We start from the raw sequence: 25,692 nt of genomic DNA, 5'->3' as shown, positions 1-25,692 counted from the left end.
GAACTGTTTACCTGTGTCTTCTTAATGGGCAATAGGTATTCGGACACTAGTGTGACCATACTCCCAGAGTCAAGAAGTGCCCGAACCCTCTTACCATTAACCTTTACAAATGCCCACAGATGGTTATTCAAGGGGTCCTCTGGGCTAGGGCCCATACATTGGGACAACAGCGAATAAGGTTCCACGCTGTTGCATTGCATGGGCTCATCATTTAGTGGGCAGATTTTTGCTGTGTGGCCCCTCTCATGACAATTTACACATTTAGGTACATAGTCTGTGTCCCACTTAGAGCCTTTTCCCGGCTCCCCATGTTGGCTATTGCCCTTAGTGTGCGAACCACTGTTGCTGGTGCTGCGTGAAGGTGGTCGCCGCTCTTCAGCTCCCCTTAACCCCGGTACCCTTTTACCGTCTCTGGAAGAGTCCTGGAACCTCGGGTAGTGGGGTTGCTCCACGACTGTGGGTTGCGGGTGCTCTCCTGCTGCATTGTACCTTTCTACGAGGGCCACAAGCTCATCCGCATTGGGGGGGTCACTCCGACTGACCCAATGGCGTAAGGCAGAGGGAAGTTTCCTCAAGAACTGGTCCATGACCAACCGTTCCACGATGTGGCTTGCTGAGTTGATCTCGGGTTGTAGCCACTTCCGGGCGAGGTGGATGAGGTCATACATCTGGCTTCGGGTGGCTTTATCCATCGTGAAGGACCATGCGTGAAACCTTTGGGCGCGAACAGCCGTGGTTACGCCGAGGCGGGCGAGGATCTCGAACTTCAATTTTGCATAGACGTTAGCTTCGGCTGGCTCTAGATCAAAGTAAGCCTTCTGGGGTTCGCCGCTTAGGAAGGGTGCGATTAGACCCGCCCACTCAGCTTCTGGCCATCCCTCTCTCTGTGCCGTGCGTTCAAACGTGAGAAGATAGGCTTCCACATCATCCGAGGGTCCCATCTTCTGAAGGTAGTGGCTTGCCCTGGTCATTTTCGGAACTGGGGCTGCCGCTGCCAGTGGAAGGTTACTGATAGTCTCCCTCAGGATCTCGAGTTCCTGCTGTAAGCCCTGAGCGAACCGCTGTTGCTCCTCTTTCAGCAAGCGGTTTGTCTCTTGCTGGTTTGCATTCGCCTGTTGCAGGGCTTCATTCGCGTCTCTCTGGACAGCGACATTGCGTACCAGCGCACTCACCACGTCTTCCATCTTGTTTGGAGAGAGAGAAAAAAAAAAAACCTTTTTTTTTTTTTTTTTTTTTTCTTTAAAGTTCTTTAACCCCCAGACCTTTTAGTGTTCTGCCCGCATTCTCCACCATATGTGACAAACGGCTTACTCCGGGGCTCCGCCGTCTGTCCGGGACTGTTAGAACACGGTCTTTTAGGGTAGGTTAAATGATGAGACGTCACGTACTGTTCCTTTAAACAGGCTATGCCTGGTTTATTCAGTCCCAGGCACTGAGACTGCCACAGTTTAAACAGAAAACAAAGCCAAACAAAAAGCTGCTCGTCTGAGCGATAACTTAAACTTAGATGTCCCTGACTCAGAGTTGGAAGTGGCTTGTCCACTTCCACCAACAAAATAAGTACCTTTGCAGTCTTTAGACAAACTAACAGAATGAATGAAGCGATTTGGGAAAGAGGCTTTCTCACCCCTCTGCAGTTCAGCAGCCTTCCAGGCTCTTGGGCGGGGCCCAGAGGAAACAGGAAACAGGTCTTATATACCTGAACTCTAATCAGCATGACAGGTGACAGAAAACAGGCAGCAGACAAACTGTGGAATGGAGTGCCTGTACCACGAGGCTGCCCTGTTCAGCTCAGACAGGACAGAAACTGTTCAGTATCCTGGGAGCCCTGTATATGGAGTTTATTACCAACCCCTGGTTTCTGTCACAATATATATATATATATATATATATATATATATATATTGTGACATAGTCCAAAGATGTTAGGCAGCTTTCTGCCCCATTTTAGAGCAGAAAGTGCAGGAATAGTTAATGATCCGTTCCACAGCTTCCCATTAACTCAGGCAGCTGGATGGAAAATCCAGACCACAGATTACAATGGCTCTAGTTCTCCCTCACCTGCTCCTCTAATCACATGCACAGGTATTTAGAGCAGAGAGGTTTTGCATTTCTCTCTCTCTCCTTGGAGCCTGGGGGCTGGGGGTGTCGCTACTCTCCTGCATCCAGTATCGAGGTTGACGGCCTCTCCACGTATCACAGTACCAGAGGATTTGCCTGGACACCACGAACAGATAAGACAAACAAATGGTTACTGCTGTTGCTAAAAGACTGTGCTGTATCTTGTGACCCTAAATGAGAGAGCATTGTTTTAAGCTGGGGAACCAGTTTAGTTGGCCAGCAGCTGTTAGAGAGACTGATTTTGATGTGTAGTTAGATCCCTGAAAGGGATAGGATTTTGTTTATATAATTTGGTTTCTTTTTACTTGAAATAACAGTGTGGGAAATACTGTAACAATGAAATGAGTGAACTGCTGAATGAAAGTATCTGAGTACCTCTAACCTACACATGTTAAAGCTGCAGTACCTTACTTGGATGAAAATAAAGCAGGCAGAAGCCTGAGTTAAGCAGCTTAATACTTTGCATGATCCTGTTTTTGTATTAAATAACCCTAGAAGACTGTGTCGGGAAGAACCCAGACAGACGTCAGCACTACAAAAGAGGGGCGTTTGTCACATATGGTGGAGAATGCGGGCAGACACTAAAAGTCTGTGGGTTTGCAAATAAATGCGGGGGTTTAAAATGGCCGCCCAGCTGAACTAAAGTACAGATGCTATGAGTGAAGTCTGTCCCACTGTGTATATCAGTTGTGCTTCTAGCATACACAGAGAATGTGCGAAGTGTGGATGCAATAGCACCCTGAACCCAAACAGAAAACCAAAATGTTTTGCTGAAGAGAAAAAAAAATTGCATCTAGCAAGTGCTGTTTGTAAAGCTAATGCCTTTTGCTGAAGTGAGTGAATTTGCAGCTAGCAAGTGCTGTATGCAAGTTGCTGAAGTGAGTGAAATTGCAGCTAGCAAATTGTCCCTGCCGGGCTTCTAAAATGGCCGACGTGAAATGTTTGTTTTGTAATGTACATAATCATGAAAAACAGTGTCCCTTCAGGCCATACGATGATGATGATGATGATGATGACTCGTATGTGGCCCCTGGAGGAGAGCCGTACCCACAGATGAATTTAGTATGCTGGGCCTGTCATAAAGTAGGTCACATGGAAGATATGTGCCCCAAAATTTTCAAAGACAAACAGCTGCAAAAGCAAGCAACGCCCTGTGAGTGCAAGCAAGATGTGGAAGCTGATACCAGTGAGCGTGTGCCCAGTACCACTGATATCTCTGGAGCTAATAAAGCAAAAAGAAAGAAGAAAAAGAAAACTGTTCCTCAAGTCACAGGGGAAGTGACCGAGCCACTTGAACCTGCGCTGTCAGGACATGCGTCAGAAAGGCGCCGAGATGTGCTGCAGACCGGAGTGACCGGCAGAATTGTCACGGGAACAGTGGCAAAGGAAAAGGAGGAGCAAAGGGAAGCTGAATCCTTGAACCAGGATAAAGAGGCTTTGGTTTCTGCACTCCAAGCTGCCCGCCATGATTATGAAGTCCTGCGACAGGGATTGATGAAGGAGCGAGAATGTTGGAAGAAGGAGCAAGAATCTAACAATAAGGTGCGAGAAGCGAACGCCGAGTTACAGAGGTGTATACTTCCAGCTTTACAGGAGTACGAGGCTTTGAAGAAAACAGAGTCTCTCTTACGGAGTGAGCTGGAAGAGGTGACGACTAGGCTGGAAAAGGCCAACACCGTAATTGCCACCATGGATGAAAAACAGATTAAGTCTGACAAATTGATTGCTATCCTAAAACAGAAATACGGGAAGGCTCTACAAGAGGTGCACACGCTCAGCACAGAGGTGCAAAACTCACGCCTGGAGGGCCACGGTCTGAACACAGAGCTGGGAATGTTGAAGCAAACCTATGAGATTGCCCTAAGTGAGTTAGAGACTGTAAAGCAAGAAAATGAGACTCTGAAATTGGAAAATTCAGATTTGACTGACCAAGCAGAAAAAGTAAAGAAACAGTTGACTCAGGAAAAATTAGAAGTGCAGGAAGCACTACAGAATGCATTGATGCACACCCAGAGCAAGCACCAGAAAGAGGTGAAGACCCTGAGGGAGGTCTGGCACGATCAGGTTGAAGAGCTGCAGAAGCAGATGGCTGAGCGCGAGATACAGTGCGCCAAGAGAGAGGAGGTGTCCGTCCGTCAGGTGGTTTGCCTGACACTGCGCTATAAAAGCGAGATGGCCGATATCTACAAGCAGCTGGACCACACGGCAAATGAGGGGGCCCGGCTGCAGCTGGAGCTGGACAAGACCCGGAAGGAGCACCTGCAGCTGCAGGTCAAGAATAGAGAAAATGAAACAGAGTTAAACCTCGCTCTGAAACAGATGACGGACATGGGAGAAGCGGCTAAAGTGGTTCAGTCGGGCTATCAATCCTACCTCCTAACCAAGCAAGCTGTACGTTCCTATACGTGTATCTTCAATGCTGTTGCAATATTACGATTTGCTATAAAGATGAAGTTGGAGAAAGAGATTCCAAGGCTAAAAGAGACACGGTCACAAAAGGAGACCAGGGAAAGTAAACTCAATGCCCTCACTGATGACAAAGAGGAAGGAGAAAGAATTGACTTTGATTGTGCTGCTGTTATTCCAGAAACAGATAGGCACCCTCCTGAGAATATACTCCCTGATCTGGAATTCAAAAATCCAGATCCTCAATTTCATTTACTTTGTCCAGAAGATTATCAAACTAGTGGACACACCCAGGACACCACAGAAGATGTTTTAGCCAAGTGGGTGGCAGTTCCTGAAAACACAAACTTGTTGACAGATCCTGATGACGTGGTTAATATGGACTACGTTTGTACAGAGGCAACTAGGTCTCCAAAACCCAGAGGCCTGGTAATGGCCACAAAAGGGAAATCAAAGATTGAAAAGAAAAAACAACGAAGGTTAACACGGCGCCTGAATAGTTCCATATCTCACCAATCTGGACCACACTGTGGAGCCAAGGAGAATCTGGTCCAAGGGTCTCATCAGAAGCTAAAGAAACAGTCCAGTCATTTGCAGGTTGCAGCGGGCTATGAAATAAAGTCAAAGGATGCAATAGACTGGAAGTCAAAAAAAAAAAAAAAAAAAAAAAAGTTTGGGGAATTGACCGATATTTTTTTTTTGTTATTACACGTGTGGACTATGTCACGGACACTTAACTATGCAAATAAGCATTTTGTCAATATTACAATGTTATATTGGTTCTCTGTGTTGAAAATGTAGCTAAACTACAAATTAATATACAGGGTTGATGGCCCTTTCAGTTGGTAAATTATATAATGAGGTTCATATTCTAGAGTATAACAACCCAGGGAGGTAATAGAAATTGTCTGGTTTTCTGAATATATTTAGCATATCCTGGGTTGTAAGAATGTGTGCTAGACACTTATTTTTCAAAATAGTTCCCTAATAGAGAGCAACAAAATATGTTTGACAAATATAGTCTCTTATGACGAAACCTATTGTCCATAATTGCCGTGGGAAAAGTTCATATTCGTGTCATGTAAATACTTAATGTTGTACTGAGGAGTTAGCTCAAGTATTTCAGGTAGGACGCTCACCCCAGTGAGGTCCATGGCCGCTCACCCCAGTAGGTGTGAGCTGGGGAGGGGGATATGTGACATAGTCCAAAGATGTTAGGCAGCTTTCTGCCCCATTTTAGAGCAGAAAGTGCAGGAATAGTTAATGATCCGTTCCACAGCTTCCCATTAACTCGGGCAGCTGGATGGAAAATCCAGACCACAGATTACAATGGCTCTAGTTCTCCCTCACCTGCTCTTCTAATCACATGCACAGGTATTTAGAGCAGAGAGGTTTTGCATTTCTCTCTCTCTCCTTGGAGCCTGGGGGCTGGGGGTGTCGCTACTCTCCTGCATCCAGTATCGAGGTTGACGGCCTCTCCACGTATCACAGTACCAGAGGATTTGCCTGGACACCCCAAACAGATAAGACAAACAAATGGTTACTGCTGTTGCTAAAAGACTGTGCTGTATCTTGTGACCCTAAATGAGAGAGCATTGTTTTAAGCTGGGGAACCAGTTTAGTTGGCCAGCAGCTGTTAGAGAGACTGATTTTGATGTGTAGTTAGATCCCTGAAAGGGATAGGATTTTGTTTATATAATTTGGTTTCTTTTTACTTGAAATAACAGTGTGGGAAATACTGTAACAATGAAATGAGTGAACTGCTGAATGAAAGTATCTGAGTACCTCTAACCTACACATGTTAAAGCTGCAGTACCTTACTTGGATGAAAATAAAGCAGGCAGAAGCCTGAGTTAAGCAGCTTAATACTTTGCATGATCCTGTTTTTGTATTAAATAACCCTAGAAGACTGTGTCGGGAAGAACCCAGACAGACGTCAGCACTACAAAAGAGGGGCGTTTGTCACAATATATATATATATATATATAACAATCATAAGCTTTTTTCACATGGTTACAGACAAAAAATACAATCAAGAGTCCATTGTGTGCGGATTATCAAGAACATTAAACAAATCCAATCTTATCTTGTAGATAGCTAGAACAAAGAGGACTAAGGAATACAGGAAATCGGGATCTTATAAAAAAAGACCAGACATGGTATTTATTTGACCTGCTAACGTCTAATAGGGCTATTTGACACGTAGAAGATATATGTCCATAGTTACTAAGCGGTGCTATCCCAGAAGACACTTTTCAATGTCGGGGGGCACATAGTCCATTGAAATGAATGGGACATAGAGCTTTCAGGAACTTGAGGTATAGTGTTTCAGTGTGGCATACTCCGAAAATGAAGAGTCCTGTGTTCATCATGTTGGGTTGATTATGAAGACATATTCATTTGTAATATTTAATATGCCTCCCATCAGTGTAATGATCTGTCAGTATCTTTACTGCATTATTGAGGTATGACAGTACACCCCCGGTTGCCTTGTGCTGATTTACTGTATAGTTATATATCGCTGGCCTACAAATTACATGCTTCTTTTTTTTCTCTCTATACAACAGTAAATCACTAAAATATGGCAAATAACATATTGCACGTCTGTTCATGCACAACCACGCTCTTCTACACTCGTCCCACATGCCAAATATGGCCTGCAATAAGTCCTTATTTAGCTTTAGTTTTCCAGCTGCACAGGTGGGGCAAAACCAGTGCGAAAACAAAATGTTTATCAAAGAAATAAATCCCATTGGTTTCAACGGAATTTCTTTTAATTTGTGCACTACTTTTGCCCCACTTTTGCAGCCAGCAATCTGCTGAAAAGTAGACCGCCATAGCCGCTCATGTAAATATATATGATAAAGTTGTTTTAAATGTTTGCAAAACATTGAGGTATAATAATTTGGGAGTCTTTTTTTTAATGCATTTACAGTTACAATACTCTTCTGGACTTTCTAGTACATTTTTGGTGGTGTGGCACCTTTAAGAAACTAGTTGAATAGCCCTGATGTGACTGATGAGTTCCTTCAGTGTTGGAATGGAATGTGAACGGACACTTGTAATGAAATTAAAGAAGTCAATAAAAACAGATTTTTCAAAATGAGTCCCTTCACTTCCAAAAAAATGCAGATGTGTTACTGAATACTGTACCTTCCAGCACTATGCAGTTATGTCTAACTATGTGTTCTTGCACAACAGATAGTAAAATAAATCTATGCAGCATGCTATGAGGCAATGAATTTAAACTGTTCTAATTCACATCCGGCACTGCATTAGCATGCTAGGTAGCTGCAATGTTATTCAGATGTGAAATCCTATCTGTTCTACTGTACCGTTGATTTCGGCAGCGCCAGTCAATTAAGCAGTTATAAAAGTCTACTTTGTTTGCAATAAATTATTTTAATTTCAAAGTAAAGTAATTCCTCCCAAAATGTGCTCCCTGCTCTAGTATTTATACCAGCTGATGCTTTTAATGATGCTTCACCTTGAACTCATTTGTACTTGAAAGAAGCAGATGTTAGATTTTTATGGAAGGGATGTTGTTTGAAGACTAAAAAAACAAACAAATAAACTGTTGAAAAACACACTTCCTGCCTCATTGTATTAACAGATTATTTTAAGGTAGAAAAATAAATAAATATGTGCACATTCGCAACAGCTCCTAGTTGTGTTTTAAAATGTTTTCTTTAACGAAATGAATCAGAAAAAACAATTGAAGTGTCCTGCTGGACCTTTCCACTTGCAACATCATATTTATGGACTGTGACTGATTGCAGAATGTGAAAGAATTTATTGAGAAGGTTTCTGCTTATGCCTGTCCCATTCTGCAAAACAAACACAATGGCTTCAGCGCTGTAATGTTATGAATATTGTACAATGAGTTATTGGAGCACAGCCTGCCTGCTTTATTGACACAATTTCTAACTGTGGCTTACCATTGACATAATGTCCGATATCACAAGAACGATGAGAAAAAGACTGAAAGAGAGAAAGCAAAATGGTATTAAAACAGAGAGAGGGGGGGGGAGATCACACTGGTTTTTTTTATTTATTTATTTAAACAAAACTACTACTGTATATAAGGCATAAACGTATATCATAACCAATAATGTCTCTCGTACCCTATGTTTTTTCCATACTGGATCCCTATCTTTGAAATGCCCTCCCCATCAGTGTCCAAAAGACCTTCAATTTCCCCATCTCCGGGCCTTGAATGCAGACTGCTCTCCCTGAGGAATGGCATTTGCTCTCACTCTTAATACCATTGCTACTCTCACACAATTGAAGTTTACACACGATCCTTTGGGATGCATATGAAGAGGAAAAGAGAAAGTGCTATTGCGCCCAATTGAGCTGTTAAAGCTTCAGCGTTTAATCCTTTCACATTAAAATTCTAAGTCTCCCCGGTTGCAAAACTGAAAGGAAAACGGGTGCATGATTCAGCACAATATTCATGAAATCCAAAATCACCATTGTCTACAGAGGGAATGCTACACCTTTATAAATCAGGTGCAGTATCTTTGAATAGGTTGTGCAGTTGGGAGAGATGGGAGTGTGTGTTGATATATATCATAGGTAACAGGATCAGCATACCCACAGTAGCACACTGATGCATTGGGGTTCTACTATGTAGCCAACAGCTGTTTTGAGAGATGGACTTTTTCTCTTGACATCGTTTCATGTTCAGTATGATACAAGGATCAGTTCCATTCAAATGAATGAGACTAACATCTTCTCTATCCAGCAACAGAGAGCTCCATGCATTGTTCTGCGCCTGGCTTCTTCATCCTGTATTTTGTTTGCCTGAATGTTTAGCTAGACTGCTCCCACAACTATATGAGTGCAGTACCGACCCGTGAGAAGAATGACACCAATGTACATACTTGGCTAACAGAGTGCAAAGTTAACTGTGGAATTGTACAACTTAGCAGCACCATGAAATGCAAATAGGAGGAAGTTAATTGGATATGTCTATGATGTTTTCTTGGAGTATAAATCATGGGATATATGGTGGTTGAGTGCTACTAAGACTTGTAGTTTTGATTAATTACCTACACTTGCTCCTTTGCCTCCTGCTCTAATAGGATGGTCCTCTCACTGATATCTTCACTACTTATTTGCCCTACTTGTGTTTGTCCTTAAGTTAGACGGTCAGCTTCTTGGGGCTGGAATGCGTGACAATGTTGGCATCCATCTATTCCAACCTAATGAAGACCTGCAATACTCTACTAGCCTAATTTGGCAAATTAAAGATCAAAGGAGCTGAAACTATATAAGAAAAAAAAAAACAATCATTTTGAGCTTACAAAAGTTAACCTCTTCCCAGCCACAAACACACGCACTGTGTCAGAAAACAGTTACAAAAATAAACCTGAGGACTGTTTTACAACTACATCACGGACAAGTAATGAATTGAATAAATAGGTGTACTTATTCATTTCTGGAAAAATAAATATTTCCAAAGTGCTTTTGATTATTATATACTGTAGCAGTTATAAGTAAACACTTGGCAATATAACAAAGTATACAGAGATCTACTGTAAAAATACACAGGCTTTTTGAGGCAACTAAGAAGCATAGGTCACTTAAAAACATATATCACTGCAAATATTACATTATTAACTAATGTGCGTATTTTCTTACTACTGTAAAATCGTTAATGTTTGTTTTCCAGTTATTTATGCATCTGAACAGTTACTGCTAGAAAGAAATATAACTGAATACTATATGTAAACTTGCAAATAATTATTCTGATTAGTGTGACAATAATGAGTATGTACAGAAAAGCTGTAGGGGATAACACTATTTCTGTTTAATACAAGTTTAAACCCTTCAAACCACAACACGCATCCATTAACATGATCTCTGTTGCTTTCTGAAAAACAGCCTTTATTGTTCTTGAACCAAGGCATTGACTCTGTTTGCAGATACAAGATCTGAAGTCACCAATAACTTTGTAATTATAATGTCTGGGGTGAAATGTGTTTTGGAAAGATCTCTTATTTTGGGTACAATTCTGTTATGGATACAAACAATTCACTGATGAATATGCAGGTCAGAATGTGACTGAAGTTTGTAATTCCAAACGTTGAGTTCCACAGATCACAATAGATGTAACTGGTTCTGATGGCTATTTCTCATATGAGAAAGCAGCAGTAGCCCAATCTCAACAGTGTAGAATATGTTAATTCATTGTTCTTTAATGTTTGGGGAAAACACATTTTAGTTCGTTTTATTGGAAATTGTACAACCTTTGCAAATTACACCATGTAGTCTTTACATGACTTACAGTACGTGACAAAGGAATGAAAATTACTTTTTTGCAAACTAAAAATATATACAGATGCAGCGGCCATTATTTTAACAAATCACGGCGCCGTTTTAGTGTGCGCTGCTGTACTCCACGCGGCATGAACGTGGCCAATCACCCCAGGCACACAGGTTTATCGCGGTTGCTTTGTTTGAATTTCATGGTTTCTGTTTCTTTGTGTGCAATGAAATTAATGAATTATAATGTGTATAGTACTGTGCTACTGTGCTACTGTGTCAATTTCAGGTGTTTAAAAACCAGAACACTAAAATGCCATTTTATGCACTCGCGTTTTAAGGCGGTACGGTTGGAAGAAATCCCGCGCCATGACATGGGTATTCCGAGGTATACACCGCGTGATTTGTTAAAATAATGGCCGCTGCATCTGTATAGGTCCATATTTACTGAGCAGTCTTGCCATACAGTAAGTCAGCTACTGGAGGACATCTTATAGCCCATTGATAGGCTTTATGGCAGGGCTTTTAAACTGGTGGCCTGCAAAGGGTCTCTTGCAGTGGCCCGTGGAATCTTGAATTGCCTGCTTCTCCTAATTTGATTGTAGGTGCAGGCAGCTAAGTGACTTTTGGCCACACTAAAAATAGCTTGTAAGGTAAATGTGTGTACATATATAAGGTAGAGATGTTAAAAAGTATTATGCTTTAAACATTTTCAAGCATTTATAGGTATTTAAATGTATCCTAAATTATACAATACTCTTGTGGCCCTTCCACTCCTAATGTATTTTCTGATCTGGCCCCTTTGGGAGAACGTGGTTGAAGAGCCTGCAGGTGTCTTTCAGGGCTGGAAGATGTCTTATGGCAGAAGACTGCTTAGTAAATATGGTATATGGTCTCTAATCAGTTGATGATAACAATGTATTTGTCATTGTTTCTCTGTGCAGCCATCGATTGAAACATGAATATCTACAACGTCAACATATGAATTTCTGATGAGTGGAGGGTGGCACTGGTTTCTTTAACCAGTAACCCTAGTTTACAAGGGCAGGGAAGTTCCCACTGAGCCATTTTAGAGGCTGGCCAGTTGCTATTGCTATCTAGATTATTCGCCCATGATTAGTATGCTGGCCACCTGCTGCTATACCTATTTTCAATTACACCTAATTAGATGCACCCTTTACGACTTCAATTAAAAAATGGCCTTAACCTGGCCTAATATCCGAGTTTCTGAGACAGAATGCTTTGATTCCTGCTTGTTTGTCTGTCACCTGCCATGACTCCAGATGACTTACTTGCCAGCCCTTATTACTGCATTTTGGTTCATCTGCACTAGTGACCTTTCTGGATCTGTATTGCAACACTTCCTAGGTAAAGCCCATTTCTATGACATGGGCTTGTCTAAAAACATAAAATATCAGAAAACAAATACTAGAGTGCCTGGTGTTGCCTGCTACATTTCTTTCTGAAATGTGGTCAGAGAAGAGCGGTGAGTGCATAAAAAACAACAAAAGAATGATAAGCAAAAAGAATGTGCGACCACAGACAAGGGGATGGCAGGGTGTAATAAAAATACTAATAATAGCTCAACTAACACGGGCATGTGCGAGCCCCTCCTATCATAGTTTCTTTCAGCTCTTGCCTCAGAAAACGATCCCTGTCACATCGGGTATGAACAGCTGGTTCCCACGGGGAAATCCCTCTCAAGAAGTACCAAACAGGGGGAGACAGCCACAAGCTGTTCATCCCCGATGTGACAGGGATCGTTTTCTGAGGCAAGAGCTGAAAGAAACTATGATAGGAGGGGCTCACACATGCCCGTATGTGTTGAGCTATTATTAGTATTTTTATTACACCCTGCCATCCCCTTGTCTGTGGTCGCACATTCTTTTTGCTTATCATTCTTTTGTTGTTTTTTATGCGCTCACCGCTCTTCTCTGACCACGTACCACTGAAGATCAAGGATGGATCCTTCTTTCAAGGTTGAGCTGCTATCTGGAGGATACATTCAAGTGCTAGTGTTTGACCATTTTTCAAGTCCCTATTACTGCTTGTTTGTTGTAATAATCAGCATTTTAGGGGAGCGCTGCAGTTTCCCCACTTGTCTTTCTGAAATGTGTCAGCATTAAATTGATAAGAATCATTTTATCAAAAGAGGGAGATTGATTATTCTATACTCATATATAGTTGAAGAATGGAAGCGTCCATTGATTGATTTTTTTCTCTGCATACATTCTAATAAATATTTATTTGGGAAGAGAAAGCCGTTTAGTAGTTTGTGTCATCCAGGGTACTCACACACATCATTTGCTTTATTTTGGGAAAATGCCGTGCCACAGAGTCATAATATTTATTTAAGCAATAACATATCCAATGAAACAGAAACTGGCTTAGTAAAATGTAACTATTCGATTTTGACCATTAATTGCTGCGTTTTATCATACCTTTTAGAAGAAATCTGTGCAGAGATTTGAACCGTTTCGAAGGTGCACATCACCAAAATAAAAGGGATTAGAATCTGTAAAGCAGAAATCTAACAATTAGAAGGAAACTATTTGCACGGCAACATTTCAATGGACAAGTAATTGGGTTCTGCAATGTCACAGAAAGACAGGTCTGACTCATTGTTCTGGATGAATAATGTATAACATTAGAAGTATTTCAAATTAATGCTGCCCTTCTTAAAAGTTTTTATAGCTTACACAGGCACCAAAATTATTTTATGACAATATTAACCTGTACAACTGAAAAAAAGCTATTTTTATATCTACAGATGCAGCCACCAGTATTAGATCACTTGCCTTGGAAAAGCTGGGGCAACCTCCCAATAAACTGCAACTGTGAGATTTCTGACGCCAGACTAATGGCCCATTGGATTAACACAGCAAGGGGTCCCACCAGTCCCATTCAAACTGAATGGGACTGTAAGGAACCCTGCTGTGTTAATCCAATGGTTTTTAGTAATCTCACAGAAAAGTTGAGGCATTTACTGTGAGGTGCCTTCGTTTTTACCCAGGCAAGTGATCGGATACTGGTGGCTGCATCTGTAACTAGAACCTATGGTGTATTAATGGTTGCTGCATTCCCTTTATACACACTGATTAATACATGAGAAGGCTCAACATACGATTGGTGAAACGATTGGTTCATAAAGACACATGCAAAGAAAATTATTTTATCCAAAGCCTTCAATCAAGACTTTTAGTAATCCTAAAACATCGTTTTCTAACCGTTCTAAAAGAACAATATTATAAAATAAAAAAATGTTAGCTATTGTGTGTATGGGTATTGTGATACAATAACTGTCCCTTATAGACTGGAGTGGTGCAGTTAGTGTGCTTTCTAGGCTACATGGAGTTAATCTCCCCTATAGAAGCTAGCAGCAGCTGCAAACTAATTGAGCAGGCTGGACTCCTGATTGCATAGCGAGTTAAAAGTCAGGAAATGGCTTGCTCAGAGAGCGTCTGCTTTCACCAGAAAGGGGTGGGAGAGAGAAACTGCTCCCCAGCTAATGAAGTGTCTGGCACAGTCCCTTAGACCCACTGGACGGTGGTTGCAGTCTGCTGGGATTGACTGGGTCTTAATCCCAGGAAGAAGGACGGACACGAGACTGCGCTGAAGCAGGGATGTCCTATCCATATCACTGCAACTAAAGAGAAGAAGGGTTCTCTGAACTCTCTCAGGGTGTAGAGGGAATTACCTGGAGCCCCAACAGTAACAGACCAAAAGCTAAGTGATATATTAATGTACCTAAAGCTGTTCATATGGAATGCATATGATAGGGCATGTTTTGGGCAGATAATCAGTTTAGCTGGCGGCCCCGTTAGAAAGGGCTGGAGTATGTTTAGTTAGTTTTCCCTAAAGGGAAAAGGTGTCATTTTTATGATTTGTTTTGACTTAAAGGGACGGTGGGCCTGTTGGTGTATAATTTAACCCTGTAAATAAACCCAGTGTCGAGAAATAAAATGTTTCTGGCCTTATTCTAGGACTAAAAGATACCGTAACGTGATGAGGCATCACAATTGGTGGAGTATAATGCGGGCAGTCCAAAAGGCACTGAGCAGTGGAAACTGTGGTTGGAAATAAATGTGGGGATTTAAAATGGCCACCCAACCGAAGTCAAATAACAAATTCTGTGAGTAAAGTCTGTCCCAATGTGTATGACCAGTTGTGCTTACAGGATAAACAGGGAAAGAAATGAAGAATTGAGGAAATAGCGCCTCCAGAGGTCAAGGTGAAGAATACACCTGGAAGGAAAAATAGCGGACATAATGTGTTTTCTGTGTAATATGCCTGGCCACACGAAGCAGTGCCCTTTGAGGAAGGTGTGTCCCTACGTGGCCCCGCAAAAGGAACCGCAGATGTGTTATGGTGTAAATAGCCTGGTCACACCAAACACTGCCCCTTCAGGCCGTATGATGATGAGGAGGACTCCTATGGGGCCCCACGAAAAGGACAGCCTCAGCAGCTAGAGAAATGTTTTTTCCAGCGAACCAAACAACTGCAGCAGCAAGCCACGTGCTGTTGTCACAAGGAAAATGAAGACGTTTTCTTTAGAGTGCACATTCATTACCACTGATGAGAAAAATAATGTGTACCCAGTACTGCTGATGTATCAGAATCTACATCAGTAAAGAAAAAGAAGAAAAAGAAGGCTGGTAGGTTGCTTACACAGGAAGCTATACAAAATGTCATGGGTTGCTTGTTCTGCCTCGTGGACTGCTGCCACTGCTGAGCTCTGCTGAGTAGTTGCTGTGAATCATTTGTGTGACTAGAGTACCCACTGTTTTCTGCCCGCACCTTCGCCGCTAATGTGAGTGTAAGGAGATCCAGCTCCAGAGTCTGATTGGTGGAGAGGGCCTCTGATGTCATCCGCCAGTCAAACCCGGAAGCGGGCACTTTGGAGGAAACGCTGGTCGGTCCACTACACAGCACAACTATATATAGCACTACAGTACCCAGAGTAGTCAAACCGCTTGTTTTATTACATGAGCATGTGAGTGTAATGAGCTCTGTGTTCTAGAACTTTTATTGTAAAAATTGTGCTGCACTATATTTCTCTTTTCTCTCTTGCATACCATATTGAAAATACCAGCTGCATCTTACCAGATTCCTTTGATCAACACCACACCATATCTGAGAGGAGTTATTGCGCTTTGTGTGTGTGTGTTTTGTGACGTCCTTAGAGGTATTGTGAAACTCCTCACGCCAGCTACATCTCCTCTGCGTGATATTCTTTTATTTTTACCACAATTTGTCACTATTTGATTAATTGATTTGGGTTTACGCTCAAACTTCCTGCATCACAAAATGATAAAGATGGCCTTGTGATGTCTAAAAGGAGCCCCGCTGAAAATGCTCTGCAACCTACCAGACATGAAGTGGACCTCCTCCATGGACAATTGTATAAAGAGTTCAAAATTTCCAAGAAAGACATTCAAAACTTTATCACAGAGCTAGAAGTCAATCAGCAAGAAGTACACACCCTCAGCACAGGGCTGAAACTCTCACGTCATGAGGTCCACGCTCTCAGCACAAAGGTCTGTGAATTGAAGGATGCTGAGGAAAAGATCCTGATTAATTTAGAGGCAATAAAAAGAGCAAATACAAGTCTGAGACAGAAAAATTCAGATTTGACTGACCAGATCAGTTAAGGAAATGAGACGCTTAGTTAGAAGTGTGGGAAGCACTACAGAATGCGTAGAGAGGGCTGTAAGAAGAACGTGTCTCCCTGCAGCAGCACACACAAGCAGCACACCTACTGCAGAGCCAGCTGTAAGAGGTGCGTGCGAGGCTGCAGGAGGCCAAGGAGAAACAGACAGATGCCGAGGAGAAGCAGCGAGTTCTACAGGAAGTGCCCAGGCTGCTAACCAAGTACAAGTGCTAAAGGAATGGCTGATAACCCAGTGTTTTCCCACAGAGCAGACTGAGGAGCTGAAGGCCACACTGCGTGTCACCAGAGAACTGCTGGAGGTGGAGCTAAGATGCCAGGTGACTCTGTATGAGAGGGAGGGAGAGAAGATCCAGAAACTAGAACAAGAGATGGAGAAGCAGAGATGCTGCTCCATCCTCAAGAGTCAGTATGCCAAGAAGAAAGAGGCGTGGAAAACAGAGGCAGCAGTAACCCTGGTGATGAAATCTGCAGAGCTGCAAAATATGGAGGATGCGCTGATGCAAACTTAGAGCAAGCACTGGGAAGAGGTGAAGGCCCTGAGAGGAGATTTACAAGACCAAATTACAGAGCTGCAAATGCAGATTGCTGAGCTCAAGATACAGCTTGCCAAAAAGGAAGAGAGGAAGGAGGTGTCCATCCGTCAGGTGGCCGGCCTGACACTGCGAGATGTGGAATCGTGACTCAACTGTAAAGAAGCTGAACTGGCAGCTGCACTGAGTGGAAAAAGAAGGGGAGAAGGACAGCTTCAAGACTTGAGGAAGGACCTGGAGTCTGAGCACGCTGGCCGCAAGAAGGCAGAGAAACAAAAGTGTGAACTGGGTGAGGAGCTTGAGGCTCTGAAGACTGAGCGGGATGCTACGTTGGACTCTACTGCTGCCCAGCACGAAGTTTCTCAGATGAAGTTAGAGAAAAAGGTTACAAACCTAAAACAGACCCTTGGGTCACAGAAACAGTCCATGGAAAAAATTGTGGTAGAGTTAAAACAGAATGAGGCTCAGCGGAACAGTAATACACAGGTGTCACATCTACAGGAAAAGGTATTGGCGTCTGTATCCCACAGAAACTAATGCCTGGAAAGACAAGAGTACAGTGAGAGCTGGGGACACCGATCAACTGCAAAACGAAATTGCAAAGTTTGAACCGCCGCAGCCAGTTGTGCACACCTGTAATCCCGTTGCAGTACTACTGTCTACTTTCCACAAGGCACAGAATGGGGGGACCAAATTGCGATGGAGTAGCACAGTAAGAATCCAGTCGTACTGCAGAACCCACGGGGTCCAAAGTGGATTCCTTGCCATGAGGACAGCCGATGTAAAGATGCAGTCTCAGATGAGAATGGGATGGAAGAGTGTCCATGATCGTAAACTGAGAAAGACCTCACGGATTTTCCAGCGATACTCCCACCGGAGTAAGTTAAGGAATCAAGACAGAAAGGCCCAGGCCTACGAGTCTGCCTATTTGTAATAGAGAGGCGCCATGGGGTACACTTGGGGTTAATGAGAATCCCGCCCAAGTTGAAGTACTGGAGCCAAATGGTGTGGAAACAGACAGATCGCTGTGTGTATGACAAGAATGGAAAGGATGTTCCAGAGGAGAACATTGAAAACCAAGTAATGGAGGTCATCCCAGATACACGTTCCCCAGGTGCCAACGGAACAAAAGAAACAATATTAGTGATGGCGGCTGACACAGAATTGTCTAGCACCACAAAACTTGTGGAGAAGACCAGTCGGTAGTCTCAAACACTGAAGGCATGTTGATGGAGAAATGTCCAAAGCCATCACCATTGACGCGGAATTATGATCTTCACAAGAGAAGGCCAAACAGTCACTGGCGAGTGAACGCAATGAGCTGACCAACGAGGTCAAGGCTCTTCTGCATGGGTAATGGAGACTCTGAGCACAAGAGGAAGAAGATGGAGATGCATCTTCAGAAGATCAAGGTCACAGAGGGGGATAGAGTCCTGGTAGAGAGAGCTAATAGACTGCAGGATGCTCAGGAACTTTTGCAAGAAGTGACACGTTAAAAGCTGAACCTCAACGCTAAAGTCAAACGAATGAACAACAAGAAGGTAGCGAAATACAAGTCTGCAGGCCCAGAAGGCCCAGGAATTGACCTGAAGGGAAAAGTCTACAACTGGAAGGCAAGAAAAAAGAAGAGATGGATGTCGGACGTCTCCGACAAAGAGGCTGGTGCATGGGTATTGTGCACACGCTACTTCACAAGACAATGTTACGCTGGGGAGGGGGATATGTGATACAATAACTGTCCCTGTATAGGCTGGAGGGGTGCAGATAGTGTGCTTTCCAGTCTACAGGGAGTTAGTATCCCCTAGAGAAGCTAGTAGCAGCTGCAAACTAATTGAGAAGGCTGGAATCCTGATGGCATAGGGAGTTTAAAGTCAGGAAATGGCTTGCTCAGAGAGAGACTGCTTTCCCCAGAGAAAGGGGGGAGAGAGAGGAAGTGCTCCCCAGCTAATGAAGAGACTGGCACAGTCCCTTAGACCCGAAGGATGGTGGTCATGCAGTTTGCTGGAACTGACCGGGTCTTAATCCCAGGAAGAAGGAAGGACGCGAGACTGCGCTGAAACAGGGATATCCTATCATTACCAATGCAACTACAGAGAAGAGGGATTCTCTGAACTCTCACAGGGTCCAGAGGGAATTACCTGGAGCCCCAACAGTAACTGACCAAGAGCTAAGTGATCTATTAATGTACCTAATGAACCTAATGTTCATATGGGGTGCATATGATAGGGCATGCTTTGGGTGAATAACCAGCTTAGCTAGCGGTCGCATTAGAAAGGGCTGTTATATGTTTTGTTCGTTTTTCCTAAAGGGAGTAGGTGTTATTTTTATGATTGGTTTGGACTTAAAGGGACCGTGGCCTGTTGGTGTATAATTTAACCCTACAAATAAACCATGTGTAGAGAAATACGTTTCCGGGCTTATATTGGGACTAAAAGATACTGCAACGTGCTTTGGGCGTTACTATATATATATATATATATATATCCAATAAAGAATATCACTTGTGAGCACATTCACATGTCTTAGACAGGTCTGCAACCCTGCCTTTCAACCATTACCACTTGGCATACAGTGCTCCCACTGCAGCAAGGGATTCTGGGAAATGACATGCAAATGAGCACACAATGTGTCACCTTTTGCCTGGGGGACATAGATTACAGCAAGATACCAAGAGAATTCTAAGTTCACATAAAATAGTGAATAGGAGTTGCTTATGGAAGATAAATTATTTTTTCATACCTTAATCAATTGATACCCAGTGACTGGTATTGAATATAGATATTCTCCATCACTTTCACAATGATTTTAATAATAGCTTGGCACTTAAATGAACACAGGTTTTTTAATGTTTTTTTTTTTTTAGCTTCCTGGCTGTTAAGTGCCTGCAGAAGAAAACTTGATTTACATCGTCATTGTGTTTTATTTAATCCATTTAGTTACCATAAATATTTTAGCAGTTTTAACACGAAAGCACAAGTCCCCACAGTAAATTGTTTGACATGTATAATGTATTGATATTGTCAATTAAAAAACAAAGCAAGCTGTTCGGTAATAATCCAGCAATCTCTTACCCAGGTGTATAGTTTGGGGAGATCTTTGTACACAGAAAGGCACTGGCAGCAAAGTACCATATTGATGGAATTGTGGTGGTTTCACATTGTCTAATGCTGTACTTAGTGAAAAGTGCTTTTAGTAAAGGTTTTAATGTATGAAAAGATTGGTCAATTTTACCCAAATGTTATTATTAAACCAGAGTGATCCAAACATTATCCAATGCTAATCAAACTATGCCACACCACACCACTTCTGCATTCAGTAGTATGCAGTGTACAGATTGATAGTTCATCAAATTCATTTTGAAATAAAAAAAAATAATATGAACAATTGGCACTCCAAATTTGTCCCCAAAAAGTAGATCTAAATATCAAACTATGGGCAGTATTCACGAAGCCTCAAGTGATTTGGCAGTAAAGGCCATTGACTTGAATGGTGGTTTCTGCCATGTAAGGGGTGTACGATATTCTGCACCGCGGCTTGATGAATCCTGGCCAGTGTCTCAGCAAGATCTCGCTAGGAGGTTCAAATATATTTGTTGGAAACAAAACAAATACAAAGTGTACAGTATGTTTAGCAAAGTTGTATGAGGTTATCTGGTTTTTTTTTATTAACCTTTGGAAATTGTGGCAACTCACCTTCCACATCATCAGGCCGCCCATCACAAAGGGATTGAACACAGTTAGGAAGCAATACACAGACGCTGGATCAAAACTGAGGAGGCAAATAGAATGTTAAAGTATCATTAAACTGAGCTTTAAATGTACTAGTAATACTCACAACAAATATGCAAGAGATATAGTCACTATTCTGATGGCTCAGTTTTACTTCAAACATTTGAAAGGTACATTACAGTGTCTGTTATCAGAAAACTAGAGTTCAATAATATGAATTATCATTACCTATTGCAATAAAGATGCTCACTGATTCATACTGGATGTTAAAACTGGATAACTGATGCCCAGGGCCAAAGACAGGGGGGAGAGCCGGAACAACTGTTCCGGGCCTGGCGTCTGTGGGGGGCCCGGCCAGCTGGCGCTGGCAGTTGAATTTCAATACTTGGCTAGGCCAGCTGGCCCAGGCTTGGCAGCTGGACCAACATCCACGTCCCCTCCCCCCCTCACCCCCCCGCAGCAGGCCTGTCTCCGCTGCTTAGGCGGTCTCCCATGTAGGCCCTGTGCCAGAAGTTGGGTGGGCCTCCTAGTAAGGGTGTGTTGTGTGTCTCTGATGTGGAGGGGGGTTGGAATAATGTGTGTGGGGGGGGGGGGTGTTGCTTGTATTGGGGAGAGAGAGAGGGCAGAGAGGTGGGGATGTGAGAATAGGGGAGAGAGGTTGGGAAAAGGGGAGAGAAGGGGAGCGTGGGAGAAAGCTAGAGAAGTGGGGACGTGGGAGAAAAGAAGAGAGGGGGGCGTGGGAGAAGGGGGTAGGGGGCGTGAGGGGCATAGGGGTGGGGGTGGGAGGGAGAGAGAGGTGAGGGTGTGAGGGATAGAGGTGGGGGCGTGAGGGGTGAGGGACAGAGGTGGAGGCATGAGGGAGTAGGGACAGAGGTGGGAGCATGGGGGAGTAGGGACAGAGGTGGGGGCGTGAGGGAGAGAGAGGTAGGGGCATGGGAGAGAGAGGTGGGAGAGAGGGAGGGGAGAGATGGGGGTGTGAGCTAGAGGGGTGGGGTCTCGCAAGACCTGTGATACTGGGGGTTGGGTGGGGCGTGGGATGCCCAGTGGAAACTGTAGTCTTGGGCCACGGGAAAGCTGTCTGCGGCCCTGCTTCTGCCATTAAAAAAAATCACTAGTAGGAGAAGAGGAGGGAAAGAAAGCAACTTTCAGTTGCAAGCCCAACAGGCACAAGGGACATTAATGACAGTGATATCTTTAAAATGATAAAATTAGAGGCTAGAAGAATTACACAAATTTAGTTTTCAACCATTTTTAAAAGTATATTGTGAAGTATGTGTCAACACGGTCAAGTGAAGTTCCATTGGTTATTTTTTTCTGGCCGTAACTCTGTCTTATCTTTTTCTTATTCTGCCTTTTCTCTTTCTTATAATATACTTTTAGCTAGCTAGTGCTCAGAGAGGGGGCGGAGGGCAATACATGTAATTATTAACAGTGAACAATGCACTGTCCACTGTAAATAAAAAACTACATTTCTTGTAAAATTATTTTAATTAGCTTGCACGTTCTTTAACAGGCACCAGGTTCCTACAGTAGTTTAAACAATTAACAACCTGCTGATATACATTTACGTTGGCCCTATGTGAGACTACATCTTGGACCCTGTTGCTGGAAGGGGGTCTTACAATTCCTCTGGCATCTAAAGAGTTAAGTTGTTTGTAATACAGACCCCCTCAACTCCCCCCATCCCAAACACACACACACACACACACACAGTTTTGCATAGACGGTACTGTAATATTTCTCACAGGCTTGATTCAACTTGTTTCCTTGTTATTTCAGCCGCATTTTACTAAAGTGATACGGTTTTCAACTGGTAACAACTTCTAGTCATCACTGATTTACTCAGCTTGCATCAAGAGATCATGTGCTCCAGGGCATTCTCCCCAGTACATCCCTCAACATTGGTTCTAGTAGCTGCTGAGCTGTACGAACAACAGAGTCAGAGCAACGATGAGCCCCCCAGCAATGATGGGATTAAAGTATTTGTAAGAAACCACTGCTGAAATAATACTTATCTGCTCAACATTTTTTTTTCAGATTCCATTTTTCAAGAGTCTTGAAGATACATTATAAAGTGACCTAGTCATTTAGCATATTTGTTATGCTTACATATTATTCTGTATGTATACGGTTTTTCATAATAGATTAATGGCACTGTTAAAATATGCTGCTGGTGGATATGAAATGGGTTTTCACACATACCCATGCTATCAATATTGTCAAAAGCCACTCCAAATCTATGTAGCCATGACTGCACATCTTCTGGTGGGCTGTATTATAATGCATGGGGAAAGAGACCAGGCTAATGCAAGACAGTACATACTGTATACATTATGGAAAAAGCATACTGACCTCAATACTAGTGTTAGTCCAAGAAATGTAAAATCTGAGTGCTACATACAAGCCCTTATATAGAGGACCAAACAGGCAGCTAAACACAATCACAAAAGTCCCTTCTTTTTACTCAGTCCTTGGTTACAAGGACAGAAACTGCGCTGTTCAGTTTTTACGACAAATGCTTGGAAAGGTGATTGCAAAACTAAGCTTATTTAGGCAATGACTTTTTACTGGTTCTCTGAATGTTATGTTTCCTTCCACAAGCATTGATACAGGAATGTTGATGCGGTATAGACCACATTACCTGTTAATAGATGCTATATTTCCTGTACCAAAAAAGGCTGTGACTATGAAGAAGACCTACAAAAATGTCAAGGAAAGTGTTGTTAAGTGTCACAGCTGCCATGGACATACAGAAGATATGATATTGCATTAATTGACTTCCCCGATGTCATTCAATGATGCACAGTGTGTCAGCAGATTCATTTATTTGCTACCCATCATGATGTTCTAACCTTATGACACATTTTTAGAAAATAGAATAGGCCCGTACAGCACTGAAAAAGAATACTCTGCATTAAACCAGCATTCCCTTAAACCATTATTATATTCTGAACGGCAAAGGTTCCTCTGTGCACAATGTATTTTATTTGAAGTATTTTAGCTTTTTACATCGCAATTGTATCCCTAGAATTGAAGCAGACATATTCCACCAGTAAGTTACTGCCACATAGCTATTTTTTATTGGCACCTTCATCTGCTGCGACCATGTTACCATTACGAAAAAGCTGGGTTGAAGAACACATTTGAAACCATTTTGTGCATTACAATGCAGTAGTTTCAAGTGGTTCGTCTCACCTACAGTACTTGACCATTATAATCATCTGAGCTGAAAGTTATTTAATCTGCCTCCTGTTTGTATTGGTTCAGGCTCAGTAACTCCAGCTCATTACAACAGGTTGGGGATCAATAACATACTTACATTGTAGAAACAGAAGTAGGTCAAGTAAATGTTTTTACTAGAAAGAATAATCCACTGCTGGTACTGTACAAATATAAACCATTCTTTTGCACATTTTTGGGATAATTTTCTAGAATCATGTATATTTCAATCAAAGCTTTTCATGTACTCTCTCTGAAACTGGCATAAATGAAATAAAATGGGTGCAATAGCTCAAAAAGAATACTACCCAATCTAATTGTTAAATACTATACAAGTAAACAGACATCCGCTGTTCAAAAATGCTAAACAAAAGTACCTTTTGTGTTCATTAATAGCACAGACTCAAAAACTTTCAGGATAACAATTGTACTTAGTTTTTTTTCCTGAAGGATCAAAGTTATGGCCAAGATGTATCTTTCAAATGATCTGTCTCTGACTATTAAGCACGCAACACTTCATAGAAAGGATACCAAGAAAAAGGATCTCCGAATATCATCCAGATTCAGCTGTCGAAACTGAGTTATATCAGTGCTACAGGAGAAGTCGATACTGTTGAGCTGTGAAGGAAACAGGAGAAAATCAATGCAGAGTGTCATTGTGGTCACTTTTAATAAAGGACAGTGTATTTCCTACACGGTGAGCAGTGAAATAGACATGTGCCGCTAACAAATACCAAGAAAGGGCATCCTTAAAATGCACCAAGCTTTTCTATATACAGTATGACTTCGCAAGGAGCAGTGATGTGCTGCTTAGATACAGTTATTTTGAGCCTTTTCCATATTTCCTTCCATCCAAGCACCCACACATACATACTGTAGGCAAGCCAATATGGGAGGAGCGCAGGGTTTTTGTATTTGTTTCCCAGAAATGTTTGGCCATTTCTCTTTCCCTAGCAACATATTCCATAAAGTTATTGCATTATATAGTGCTACTGATACATTGCATTATAGGTTAGGTTCCAGCTCACTTAATTCTGTTTTGCTACAGTATATAGATTTTTTGGAGGTGTCTGGCCACTCCTTTCAGGTTCTGAGCTCCTTGCCAATTATCCAATTAGCAAATAGGTATAAAATATTTTTAAAAGATAGTTGTCTGAAGTTCATTCTCTATAGGAGTTGGTGAGTGTATGAGACACAACCATTTTCCTTCACAACACTAAGGGAATTGTATTTAATGATAAATGTCCAGTGAAGGACCTTTATCATTATGCACTCAGGTTCCAACACAAATATAGTGTATCACAAACTTTGAGCCCTGGTGTATCCCCTTTAAAGGATACTTTTTTCTATATTTCTGTTTTTTGACAGTTTTAATTGCACTGAATCACAGAAAGCATTATGCTTGGTTTTAACCCTTTCGGCACTTCCATATATTTCACTATCTTTCGCCCACAGGACAATAAGAAATTATATGTATTTACTATAGGTACGTTCTGAAACTGAGTTTACCTTGACAAGAGTAGCAGATTTAAATAATTTTTAAAATCAAAATATGCATCTAAAAAACTCATTTGTTAAAAGACTTAGGATCAAAATGTAGAATTTCCCTAATAAATTGCAAGCCAATTTGGGAGGAGCACAGGGTTTTTGTATTTGTTCTCCATATCACTGATAATGTTTGAACAAATTGCATAATGCAGCACTAATCTCGCATCCACTGATATTAAGTTATGATTAGAAATAATGT

General features: G+C 42.1%; 1 protein-coding gene across 5 annotated transcripts in view; it reads right to left on the bottom strand.

The window, feature by feature from the left end:
• PIGN (phosphatidylinositol glycan anchor biosynthesis class N) overlaps nt 1-25,692 on the bottom strand; it is a 318,676-nt gene that overhangs the window by 77,747 nt on the left and 215,237 nt on the right. For all 5 annotated transcript variants that reach the window (XM_075585879.1, XM_075585877.1, XM_075585878.1 and 2 more), the window contains 5 exons: nt 24,477-24,563; nt 23,368-23,423; nt 20,691-20,766; nt 13,239-13,312; nt 8,466-8,508 (listed from right to left, as the gene is read on the bottom strand). In XM_075585879.1, the coding sequence (XP_075441994.1) occupies nt 8,466-8,508; nt 13,239-13,312; nt 20,691-20,766; nt 23,368-23,423; nt 24,477-24,563 (336 nt within the window). The remainder of the gene's footprint in view (nt 1-8,465; nt 8,509-13,238; nt 13,313-20,690; nt 20,767-23,367; nt 23,424-24,476; nt 24,564-25,692) is intronic.

Source organism: Ascaphus truei, chromosome 2, assembly GCF_040206685.1.
Source record: "Ascaphus truei isolate aAscTru1 chromosome 2, aAscTru1.hap1, whole genome shotgun sequence".
In the NCBI taxonomy this organism is placed as follows: Eukaryota; Metazoa; Chordata; class Amphibia; order Anura; family Ascaphidae; genus Ascaphus; species Ascaphus truei.
The sequence above is the reverse complement of the archived record's forward strand: the minus strand, read 5'-3'. Positions and strand labels throughout refer to the sequence as shown.